Source organism: Oxyura jamaicensis, chromosome 1 (genome assembly GCF_011077185.1).
Source record: "Oxyura jamaicensis isolate SHBP4307 breed ruddy duck chromosome 1, BPBGC_Ojam_1.0, whole genome shotgun sequence".
Lineage (NCBI taxonomy): Eukaryota > Metazoa > Chordata > Aves > Anseriformes > Anatidae > Oxyura > Oxyura jamaicensis.
The window spans coordinates 81573914-81586979 of record NC_048893.1 but is presented as its reverse complement, the minus strand read 5'-3'; the positions used below and the strand labels follow the sequence as shown (position 1 = coordinate 81586979).

The following is a 13066-nucleotide window of genomic DNA, read 5'->3' as shown; positions in this document are numbered from 1 at the left end:
AACACAGCTCCACAAGCACAAACAGTTTTTCATTAGATGAAATCCATTGTTGCTAAGTAATGAACATTAATATTCGAAGTAAAATTCTAATTTGGGTGACCTACCCACAGCGCGTCACATACTCCAGCTGTTGTACTTCTCTATTGCTAGGACAGCTATTTGACTTTTTTTTTTTTTTTTAATGAGCTTACCAAAATCAGATGACAACTTAGTAAGTGATTACATGAGTTACATCTTCAAGTGCTGTGGCCCCAGACATTCTTCAGTAATACCATTTGTGCTTGTCTACTTCTGGCCTGAACCATTTCTGTCTGCTAACCTGACTTTGGTGCCATATAACTAATCAGACTTGGGGGAGAGGTCCCATGATGTTTCTATCAGACGAGCTAAAAACACAGATTCAGAAAAATGCCTGGTATAAATAATCATCAGGGTAAAAGAAGGCAATGAATCTCACAGGTAGTAAAGATGAGATCATAATCAGCAATTCCCATGGCATAGACTGCCACAAAACCAAGAGTTTAAGCCAACAACTTAGTATGAATGTTTTACAGGAAAATAAGGCAATCTCCTTAAATGAACTCACAGTTTTAGAGTCATTACTTTGAAAAGCAAATGATAATTTGGTAATTTGCTAATCTTAGCAATAGGTCATTTTTCCCCCATCTTTTCAACTCAATTTCATAAACATTTATCTTGCAACACTGTATCATACCATATTCTTTCAATGGAAGCTGACAAAGTCAGGCTCTGCTTTAAAGATATGCAGTTCCTGTTCCACATATTAATGACCAACTACACCACCACCCCCATTCTACCTCCATATCAACAAGTTCTAGAAATCTTTAAGATCATTTCTAATATTTCACCGCATAACAATTTAACACTCCAACATCAGAAAAAAACATGCAATAAGCTGTCAATGTTTGTTAATACTTCATTTGTGCTTTTGACTTATTGTTAATTAAAAAGATTTCTAATCCTATTTTTCTTATTTTTTTTTTTTTAAATATAACTACTAAATGTCATAAATAACTGCTACCAGATACAAGAATGGGTAGGACCACAACAACATATTTACCTCTTTAATTTTGTTCCTCTTCTCTCGAATATCCGGGTCTGCTGGTTCTCCACTGTTTATCCCTATAAGATTTGGTAAAGGAACAGGGGGCAGTGGCTTGCTGTCTTTCTTTTTCAACTCTTGCACTACTTTGTTCTTTTCTGTCTGAATCTCAGCTTGTATCTCATCACGTGATTTCTTCAATTTCTCCTTAGCCTCTTCCAGAGCCTTTTCATGATCTGCTCGGATCTTATTTCTCAGACGTTCCTCTTCTTCTCTAGAGACACAAATGCTAGTCAGCATCTCATTACTAAAAATACATTGATCATAAACAAACTGCAGCTTCAAAACAGAAGCCACATTCCAAGTTGGTTTACTCTAAATAATTCTAATGATTCAGACAAGTTTATTGAGTAGAAATGTGCATTAACATATTTCAATTTTGCCATGAAGCTCAAAAGATGAACAGCACACCCATCAGTGACAGTATTGTAGAAAAATGTATCATAGACTATATTCTTGATTATACCTCAGCACCTTAGCTTATCTACTCAATAATTTTAAAAGGAAAAGCCCTATATCCTGTACTTCAAGTACAGGATGTATGCACAGGCACATCTAACAATCAGTCTTAATATAATCAAAAGGGCTCTTCCGCACGTTCTGCACAATAACACAACATATGCAACTTGTCAAGATCTGGAGTGACAACTACACAAAAACACAGTAAGGCCCTTATTAACAATGAGATTACAGCAAGATCTGTAAACCCCATCACATTGTGTTTTGCCCTGAATTCAGTACTTGTTGTTCTGATCTGTATCATCTATATATCTCACAAGCGAAAGGCAGAGTTAATTATAAAGCAATTTAAGAACATAAGGGTTTTTAATAAAGCATAACTTTGAAACTCAAGGTTGCCAAAAGCAACAATATCTTGGTTCTAAGCACAATCTTCCACCATGATCTTTAATGATCAGTTAAAGATGAGATTCACATACTAAACAAAGAGTGCTGTGTTAAACAAGAGGTTATTCTAACAAATGAAAAATGTCCTAAAATACTTAAAGGCATCAGGAAAATACACATCAGGACCCTCAACATAACTAAACCTTTTTATTTTTTTCTTTATAGAGTTATTCAATGACCAATGTAAGCCAAAATAGTTGCAGAGATTAAAAACAACACATTCCCTGCCCTCTGCCTCCCTGGACAAAACAAAACAAACAAACAAACAAACAAACAAAAACTTTTGCCAAAAAACATTAAGTGGATAACGGAAAGAAGAGAAGGCATGCAGCAAGCCACATAAGAAATACCAAGCTTGGCCTAACCACTTTAAGTGGGAGCTGAGTCACTTGACACAAATACCATTTTCCAGTGTACTGAAGCAGTACTAATGAAAATGAACAATCGCTATCTGATACATGACAATCAAAAGCCAATCCAAAATTTACAGAAAACACAACCATGGGATTAACTGTTAACCATACATTAACAACAAAAAAGTAGAAGATACCTACATGTTTAAACTGGGCTACTTTTCCTATAAAGTTTATTAAAAATATTTGAAATCTACGATAAACTGGTAACATTTCAGAGATTCAACCAAAATAAATAACAGATTGGGGTGCTGCATTGGAATATTTAAATTACAATATTTAGGAATATGGACAGACCTTACTGAGCTTTCCAAGTAGAGCAGAACTGTTTTTATTAACCTCATAGATCATGTCATGACTATTATACAGCATTGTTTCACCTTTCCAAAACAGGTCAAAGAACAAAGGCAATATAAGTAACTTGCATGAAGTTATGTTTTATATGTTTTAGAAGAAAGACATTCTGCTTTCTTTACAGTGTCTACTGCATTTTTAATAATGGCTACTGGGATGCTTCAAGTATTAATAGGGGCTTTGAGACACAAGCAGGAAGGATTAAAAAAATCAAGCAGCTATATCTCAAAGATGAGGAAAATACAAACATTGGATAAAAACACTTATGTTTAAAGGAACGTACAAAACAAATCAGAATTAATGCAGATATAAAGCATGCTGCAATGTTAATGAAGTGTTAATGCACTAACTAGCATTTTCTAATTTTAAACTATTAATTGTCTTAATCTTAAAAAACTGCTTTTGAAAACCAACTAAAAATACTTAAAGTGGATTCCCTAAATTTTTTAAAAACCAATTGAATACAATTTCAGTTACTGTCTCACAAACTGACAATTAATATCCTTACGGACTATAAAAATGTTTGGGCTAAATATATCTATCATTTAGCACAATACTAACAGAGCAATCCCCATAGATTAATCCATTTTGTGTAAGGTGTATGATGGTTACAGTTCTCTGATGAAGGATTATCTAAGTCAAAGTGCAGTAAATCAGGCTTCTCATTCAAGATATGTACAGTTCAACCCCCCAGTGCACTAGCCCTGTTATCACATAAATACATAATATATTTTTTAAGTTAAAATGTAGTTACATCTCAGCTGCATTCTTCAGTTCAGCACACAAGAAAGAGCTCAAGGACTTTAAGGCACATTTTGTTCTCAATTTGACAAAATCTGACATCACTTGATAACACATGCTGTCAACAAAAAGCTTTGTTACACAGACTGTTGTATTAACACTTTTGTTTTTTCTTAAGTGCTATGAGGCTTGCAGTTAAAAATTATAGTAGCACTATTGCCTTTATATATTTCATCATGAGAAATATAACGGAATGCTTTAACAGATGCATTGACTGAAAGGCTTTTAAACAATTTCTTCAGCCACTTTTCATAGTATCATCCATGTCACATTCATGTTTCTCCGAAACAATGAAAAATGAAGCACTGAGCTCCTCTTTATGACCATCAAATCCAATCTCATTAATACAGTTGAATAGTAGCAGTCCTTCACTCCCTCAATTGAAGAGCCAAGAAACAACTTTCACAGCTGCTAAACACTGTTATTTATATAAAAAAAAATAATATAGAAGTAATTCTATTTAAGTTAACTTTTACGTCTTCCATGACTCATTCGTGGCAGAGCAGAATCTTCTCATACTCCTGTAAAAGTTGCTTATATTCTAACGTGGTACAATGTGCTTGTTTCAATAACAGATGCAGTTGAAAATTTGCATTGATCGAAAAACTTGAAACCATAGGTCTGTAGCCTGGAAAGCTTTTCTGAAGCTAGCAGAAGGTGGCTTTGTGGAAGACGCAGCTAGACAGAATGAGGTAGCCAGAACTAGAGATCATTTCTCACAGTCACCTTTTCACTAAGAAAGAGTGTTCTGTACAGAAACCAAAGACGTGGCTTATGGAGAATGAGAAATAGGAAGCATTATTGAAGTATTTTTATTCTTAAACATTCAGTGTGGGGTTAGGGTATTTTGGAAGTATGTTTCTCGTTTTCAAACTCAGTTTCTGGAGGCAACTGATAGCCTTTACCTTTTGACTAGATCTACTAATGCTTTTGCTAGTAAACATTGAAACCAGGTTTTTCCGTGAGGCTCATCCTTTGAAAAAAATGAATTTTTAGTACATGGTAAATATGCCTTTCAGGCCTTCATAAAAATATGCTCATGGTACATCCACATGAACCTAGTTTGCAGAGGATGTTTTACAATAAATGTGCTTTACCTGTAGATATAAAATTTTTGATAAAGGCTGTAGTTAACATGCATGTACCCAAATACAATCCCCCCAAAAAGATGTGAAAAAATAACTATGTTTGAGTAGCTATAGTGAGTGTGACTGACTAAAGCATGCCACTGTAGTAACATGCTTTGTGCACTATCACAACTTTGTGCTACCAAAATTGAGCACCATGAAGATTCTACCTATGTCCTTCCCTTTAATTTTCAGTCCCAGGACAAGTAATTGGTGTTGAAGCATTCTACCATCCTCATTTATTTCCAGACTCAAAGCGTATGAAGCAGCCATAATAACCGCCAAGGGAGGTGATCCTCCCCCTCTACTCTGCCCTGGTCAGGCCTCACCTGGAGTACTGTGTCCAGTTCTGGGCTCCCCAGTACAAAAAAGACAGGGATCTCCTGGAAAGAGTCCAGTGGAGGGCCACAAAGATGATATGGGGCCTGGAGCATCTTCCCTATGAAGAAAGGGTGAGAGACCTGGGTCTGCTCAGCCTGGAGAAAAGAAGACTGAGAGGGGATCTCATCAATATGTATACCTGAGGTGTGGGAGACAGAGGGATTTGGCCAACCTCTTTTCAGTGGTTTGTGGGGATAGGACAAGGGGTAATGGCCACAAGATAGAGCACAGGAAGTTCCGCACCAACATGTGAAAGAATTTCTTCATGGTGAGGGTGACGGAGCACTGGGACAGGCTGCCTAGGGAGGTTGTGAAGTCTCCTTCTCTGGAGATATTCAAGGCCCATCTGGACACCTACCTGGGCAGCCTGCTCTAAGGAACCTGCTTTGGCAGGGGGCTTGGACCCAATGATTTTTCGAGGTCCACTCCAACCCCTACAATTCTGTGATTCTGTGATAATTCAGAAAAGTTTTGAACTCGCGTCTAAACTACTAGTGAACTACTATATAAATTTATATAGTAGTTTTGATTTCTACAGCACTATAACCCAATAAGATTCATTAATGACGTCTGAATGACAGTCTACTTTACTTCACCCACTCAGCAGTATATTTAAGCATTTGAAGAAAATATGCAAAGACTCAATAAAGATGAAAAATTCTAGCACTACCTGTATGATCAGCCGAAAGTCTTCCAGGAAGTGACATTTTGAAACAAACATATGAGAACAGTAAGATGAAGAGAAAGGTCAACAGGTATTTGAGGGAGTTTACAGTAGATAGTACAAGAGCTTCTTCTGCAGTCAGATATTCACTGTGCAATTACCAATGATGGACAGCCTGAGGTGCAAGAAATGTCATATTGTATGTTCCAGCTGAAGATGATTTTACCAAATATATTGAAGTATATGACCTTAGTGAAAGAAAAATCACACTCCTAAAAAGTCACATCACTTTTCCTGAGTTCTTAGGCATTGTGACGTAAGTGAAAATACATAATGAAGTTGTGAAAAGATTTGAAATGTGTGACCAACTGAGACTCCCCACTGCCTCCCACTCCCCACAAAACAGCACCCAAATGCCAACAAGCTCCTCATCCAGCATAAGAAAGAGTCAGCAACAGTTCAATGTGTGTAGATATTACATTCAAGAAATCACTGAGATGAAGAAGAGAGACCTCAGAGGACCAAACTAAGAACATATTCGCAGTTTAATAAAGATTGGAAACAATCCCAGCATAAACACACATCAGAATGTGTCAAAAATGTTTTCCCTACCCAACGTGCCCCAGGCAACACTATCAAACTCTTACAATACACACCATTTGGAGTAATTCTTCAAAAACCTTACCTAAAGCAAAGCTGCTGCTTCCTTTCGTCACCCCAACAGCTTGTTCTAAAAATCTTGAGACAAAATAGAGAGGTCTACATACCACAAAACTACATTGGTAGCATCTTTAAAACAAGCAATGTTAAAAGGATCATCAAGTAGACTATTTTTGCCAGCAAGGACCATAAATACACCCAATAATTACAATCTGAACCTTGACAAGTGCATACCAGAAACAGGTGCAACTTTCTTAAACAATCACTGCAATTAACTACTGCAGCTCCTTATGCAAGAATATTGTACACAGTCTCCACAAGCAGACAAAACGTCATTCATAAAAGACCACAAATTGTAAGGTTTGATAATAGAATCACTAGGTGAATATTTATGTCTCAAATATGCATGAGGTAGTGAACTTTCTGAACTTAAGAGCAGCCACTAAAGCTTCACTTGCCAGGATGACTTTTAATGTAAGTCTCTCCTACCTTCTGTGAGAGAACAAGCTTTTGAATAACTGATCTGGAGGAAAAGAGAATAAAAAATAAAAAGCTTTAAAGCTTGTTCATTCAAGATTTAAAAAGAAAAAAAAATAAAATAAAGACAAGTAAATAAAACTGGCCACCAGCAACTGTTTTCCCACACTAAAAAGCATAGCATAGGGTTACTAAAGCAAGACAGCAACCAGTTTATTATTGGTTGGATTCTCAGCAGACTCAAAAAACATTTCACACATTAAGTATTAAAGTTGCTGTTCCTTCCAACATACACCATTTTATAACATACACACGCATTACAAGACCATCATGTTTTCCTAGTATATGGAGAATACACTTTCATGCCATGCCAGGACATAGGTTAATTTTCTAGGTGATGAGAGGCAGCAGATAAAAACTAAAAGGTGCACATTTCTTGAGTGGTTCCTTTTAGACAAAGGTGACAGTAGAACTTATTTCTAGCAGATGGTTACATTGGCATACGACATGAGTACCGCCTGTCAAACACAAACGAGTTTCCTTATTAAAGGCCTTTTATTCGTCTCCCTCTAGTTTCAGAATTTTTTGTCCTGCCATTGCACTTCCCCTTGATCTTCATGTTCCTATTTCCTTGTTATTGATACCAAGTTATCCTCTGCTAGCTCACTTCCTTGGTGTTCTTCAAGGACAGCTGCCACTCCAAATACCAGTCCTCCTCACTTTCATCAGTCAAGTTCTTTGGACTGTGCTAAGGAAAGGTGAGAATTAACTCACTGACACTGGTGCTCCGCTTTAATACTAAATAACCCCTCTTAAACTGCACGTAGGCTTTCTGCAACACACTTCTTTCCACCTGTGAACAATAAACAACACAACAGAATAGTTCAGTTAGAAGGAACCTACAGAGATCACCTATTTCAACTGCCTGAACACACCAAGGCTAACCAAAAGGTAAGGCATATTATTAAGGGCATTAACCAAATGCCTCTTGAACACTGACAGTCATGGGGCATCAACCACCTTGCTCAGAAGCCTGTTTCAGGGTTTGACCACCCTCATGGTCAACAAATTTTTCCTGATATCCAGTCTGAACCTCCCTGGCACAGCTTTGTGCCATTCCCTTGTGTTCTACCGTTAGTTAACAGGGAGAAGAAACTGGCACTTCCTGGTGATGGTGTGTCTGATTTCTTTTATTTTTTGATCTTAGGCCAAAAGCCTGGGCCTTCAGACACCTTCAGCACTACTCTCAAATTGCTCTCTGTGATGGAAGCTCACAGATCCTGTTCCAATCTGTTATTTCTTCTAAAGCAAAAACCTCAGTCTCCAATATTTCTTTGCAGATAGCTGGGTGTCACCTTCAAGTCCAGTGAACTGTAACTTTTAATCTTCCTCCCACATATTTTGTTCATCAGTGCAATGTTCTCCATTACCTAGATCGCCTGTATCTGGGTATTTTTTTTTCTTTTTTTTTTCCAGAACTTGACTACACCTAAGTTTTCCTACCTTGTTTCCATATTTTTGTATTTTTTTTGTACTTTAAATGCAGTCTCTCTTAACCCATATGTTTAGGGAACCCTCACAGCTTGTTCTGTTCATTCAGCAATTCCGTCAGGAAGACATTTATCAATTGCTTACATTCTTACACTACCTTGCTGCATTTTCTTTCTGCAAAACTTGTTACTCATTATATATGTGTTTGTAGGCACAATGGCAAGAAAACACAGCCACTTTCTGAAGTCCAATGTTAAATTCACTAATTCTTATGGCTGATAATTAAGGGCTCGTGCCTGTTTTAACTTCTTTAACTATCTGTACCCAATTGTTTTCCTTTATCTTGTGATTTAGATAGGGCCCTTGGAAGCAGCTCTGGAATAAAAATATTTAGAGAGAATTCAAAAATACAGATTGAATGGGCACTCGGAGAACTTGCCAAAGGGGCTGGACAGTTGAAGCACATCCCTTATGGATGAAGAGCAACCCCACTGCAAAACTAAAAGCAAACAAAATCCTTAGTATTGATAGATATGCTAAACTCAAGTTAATGCTTTTCTTGGCACCTGAAAGCACTGTCGTAGCCTGCACGGTCAGCTTTATTTTTACTTGGTGAAGAAAGGCTGAGGTTTTCTGCAAACACTCTCCAAAAGTTGTCTTCATAATATTAGCTAGACATTCGTCAGTGCTAAGAAGGGTCACTAGAGACCATGTAAGCATTTTATGCTTATCATAATTACAAAACTAGGAAACTTCATGCGTTAGCTCATGCAGATTTTTCAGATGAATCAAATCAACTATTTCAGGAAGATATCTGATTCAACAGCGATTAAAAAAAAAGAATAAATATAAATTGCACAATGCTTTATACATATTTTCAATATCGTATAAGCAATGTGTAGTGTCTTAGTCTGACACATCAGAACACTTAGAAAATGCAGAGGATGCACAAAGTTCAACAACATAGACTTTTCAATGACTACAGCTCTATCAAAACACTTTAGATCTTTTTCATTTATTTGATGTAAAAGTGAATACACTTACAACTGTCTCAAGGCACTTACAATCAAAAATAGACATTATATCATAATTTAGGCAAATTAAAGAAACTTCATTTAATGGCTGCAGCTAGTTACTTTTGTGCAGACTATTAAGCCTCTACAGAGCAAGGTCTCAAACCTGATCGTCATATCACTTACAGTGCTGTTATGAAGAAAAAAGCTATTTTTAGGAATTGTTTTAATTTCCAAAGAAAAAAAAAAGACAGAAAGAAAAGAAAAAAGAATACTAAAAGCTTATGAAATTTCAGAATTCTTTGTGTTTTATCAAGAAACCTCAATCAGAGGAATGTTACCACCTGCCCAATGTAAAAGGATTCTAAACACCTTCTCAGCATAATACTGACTGGAGCATTTTATCTTCATTTCCAATGTGTAACCCCATGAGACATTTTTTTTTTCCCCTTTAAAGTAATAAAGATGGAAGAACTTTGCCAGAAGCTTGAGTGAAAATAGTATATAGACTATAGGAATGATAAACAGAAAATGAAATTAGTATAGGAGAAGAGCACTGGGTAGGTTAAAAAGTTAGAAGTGAGCAAGACAGTAAGAACAAATATCTGGAAACAGAGGTTTTTTTTTTTTTGATTTTGATACAAGATTTTAACAGCACCAAAAATCTTTTAGGTTACTTTTCATTTTAAATTGCAGAAGCCTATTACACTTAATGATGTCAAACTACAATTTTTCACTCTAAACCTCTCTATCTAGCTGTAAACTGTTGTTGTATAAGTTTAGACATGCATATAGTGACATATCAGAGTTTTTAGGCTCTCTATTAATCATTCTCAAGTCCTAAACAGTATTTGCAAACATCTTGCATGCTATATTCATTCCTGATTTACAGGACTTACAGTTTGATCACAGCAGAATGACACATAGCTGGTCTTGAGATACTGAGAAAACAATTACACAGAACTGGGTTCTCATACAACAGCAGTGCATCATCTGCTAGGCACATTTACCTATAGGACAAACAAAGCAGTCCCACTGCTGTCAATAACAAAAATCAGATACTGAAACATACACTCAAGAAGAAATAAAGAACCAGGGCACTTCCATTAAACAGCAGTAAGTTCTTAAGGATTATTTTATGTCCAGCCTACTATTAGTGTCAAAACTAAGTTTCTCATAACAGAAAAAAAATGGTTTAAGCCCAACTACACAAACCAGGAAGGAAAATAAAAATGGTGCATTCTATATCACAGAAGTTGCTGCAAAATATGAAGCACTACTGCTTCATATTTTCCATAGAGTATGAAGTTCTTTTTCAGAGGTCAACTTACTATGCTCTTTACTAAAGATGTTTATTTTTCTTTATGCTATATAAAATCAAATATATACTCATTTTTTTTTACAACAATTAAAACAAACCTGCTTTGACGGCAACATTTTTCCTAGCAAAACCACAATCCTATATAAGCTGCCCAGCATCCAATTAAACAGAATCCTAAAGACAGACAGACTTAGATGGCTAATTTTAGATTACCTAAACATATATATATATATATATTCAAACACCTGGAAACCAAGACAAGACACTACAAAATTACAGGTTCCCACTACACCTTAATTCTCACCCTTTTGAACACACGTAGTGCAACTAGCACTTCCTACACTGCTTAACATTTTAATGTTCCCTGCAGTGAAAAGTTGTGGGGTTTTTGTTTGCCTCTTTTTTAAAAATGCAATTCTTACATAACTTTTTTACCTAAAGAAAATGAATCAGATCCATTTTAGCACAGCACCAGCAACTGTTTCAGTATATGCTGAGAGCTCAAACTGCATCTTCAGCACTACTGTACTGAGTTGCTACTCCTTCACTCTCTGTACTAGCTACATTGTCTGACAGTTATATTAAAAAGGGGAAGGTTCAAAATCCCATTCTGTACAGGAATTTTAGAAGGAGATGGAGTAAGAAACAAGAACAAAGTAACAACTCTAACCATATATGTGCACTACAGACAGTATCCTTGCTCTTCCTTCTTTCCTGATTTTTTCCTGATCCTAAAGTTACAAATTCCCCCCCCCCCCCCCTTTTTGTACATTATACTCTCAGAGGAAGAAACAGTTGCTGGAGGCATGCACAAAATCTTCAGGAATGATTTAAAGGACCCACACAGTCACCAGAAATTGAACATATCCTAAGGCAGGAGTCTTATCCAGCTGAGAAATTCTTTGTCCTTCTGAATACTCACATTGCAAAGACAAAAAGGAATTTCTTAGCACATCTACTGATTGTAGTATGTTTGTGTTCAGGTAGTTTAGCCCAATAACAGAACACTGGGATATTAGCTTGATTAATATGTTACACCAAGAGTTTCCTAACATTTCACTTTATACAGAAACAGCAACATATAAAATTTAAGCAAAAGAGTAACAAGATTGCACCTGTCTACCTTTACAAGACATAGCTTGAAAACACTCTTCCAGCAAAGATCAAAGGCTTTCTGAAACCAGGATGTAAGAACATCACAGAGAAAGCTGCATGAATACCTTGCAGTAAGAACTGCTAAATATAAACATATTAAATAAACATGCCAGGACAGCCTCACTCTCCATATGTCTTAGGACACTGACAATTCAAGAACAGACTGAAGGTTTTAGTTTAAAATACTAAGTCAATAACAATAAGAAAAAATAAAACACTGAGCTGACTTTTGTCATATGTTGCTGACTTTTGAAAGTGTGAAGTAACTGAGTTTTGGACACTAGAAAGGAAAAACATGGTGCCATAAGACACTTGTATATAATTAAGTACATATGTATATATTTAAGAGAAAACTAAGAAGCAGCAATCACCAAAAGGTATGATAATTATTTTAGCATCCCAGTAATTCACAACAGTAATGTTGGAGCATTACATCCATTACAGACCCTATCATTTGAGCAATAGAAGATGACAACCTCCTGCTATCAGTTACTATGTAGGTCAACAGCAGAGGAAGAGAAACATACCTCAACAGGGTTTCACGTGTATCAGCTTGCAGCAGTAGCAAAAAAAAAAAAAAAAAAAACAAGGTTCAGGCTATAGTTTTACACGATATTTAAGCTGATTAATGCCTAGCTATAGCCAAGTACAAGGTCCCACTCAGCATTACACCAGCTCTGGCACTTGTCAGTGGCTGGTGAACTGACTGAGGGTCTTAACATAAAAGACTACCTTGGTGGTGTTGCCCTGAACATTTGTTCACTCTGAGTTTTTCTGCATGGGTTTAGTTCCCTGAGTTAGCTATGGTAGGGTCAGATGACAGCAAAAGGATAACGTGAAGAAAAAAGCAGGAGCAATATTCTGCCTATGGATGAGTCCACACTGCATTCCCATAATGGGGTCTGCAAGAGACGAAAGTGCACACTGTAGCTACAAGGTGACTTATACCAAAAAGCATACTAATTGTAGAGCTCTGAGGTACACAGACAGTGCCAACAGTAATAAGGGAGGGGTCTACTGGAAACTGGCAACTACTATATATATGCATCGTAATATATAATATATTAAAATAATGGTAGAAGAATAAATTCACTGACTGGACAACCAACACAACATCCAGACCAGAGATCACCAATGGAAGCACAAGCCCTGGCAGGTTAAGTCTTGTGAAGCTCTTCCG

General features: G+C 36.5%; 1 protein-coding gene across 2 annotated transcripts in view; it reads right to left on the bottom strand.

Annotated features, from left to right (window-relative positions):
- Positions 1 to 13066, bottom strand: part of MAN1A2 (mannosidase alpha class 1A member 2) — a 134741-nt gene that overhangs the window by 104457 nt on the left and 17218 nt on the right. Inside the window, exons 1-2 of one of the 2 annotated variants that reach the window (XM_035314382.1) lie at positions 10310 to 10381; positions 1082 to 1337 (exon numbers count right to left, since the gene is read on the bottom strand). In XM_035314382.1, coding sequence (XP_035170273.1) covers positions 1082 to 1337; positions 10310 to 10335 — 282 coding nt within the window. In that variant the 5' untranslated portion in view covers positions 10336 to 10381. Of the gene's footprint in view, positions 1 to 1081; positions 1338 to 10309; positions 10382 to 13066 lie in introns of those variants that run through there. The other variant, XM_035314375.1, reaches the window with a different exon arrangement.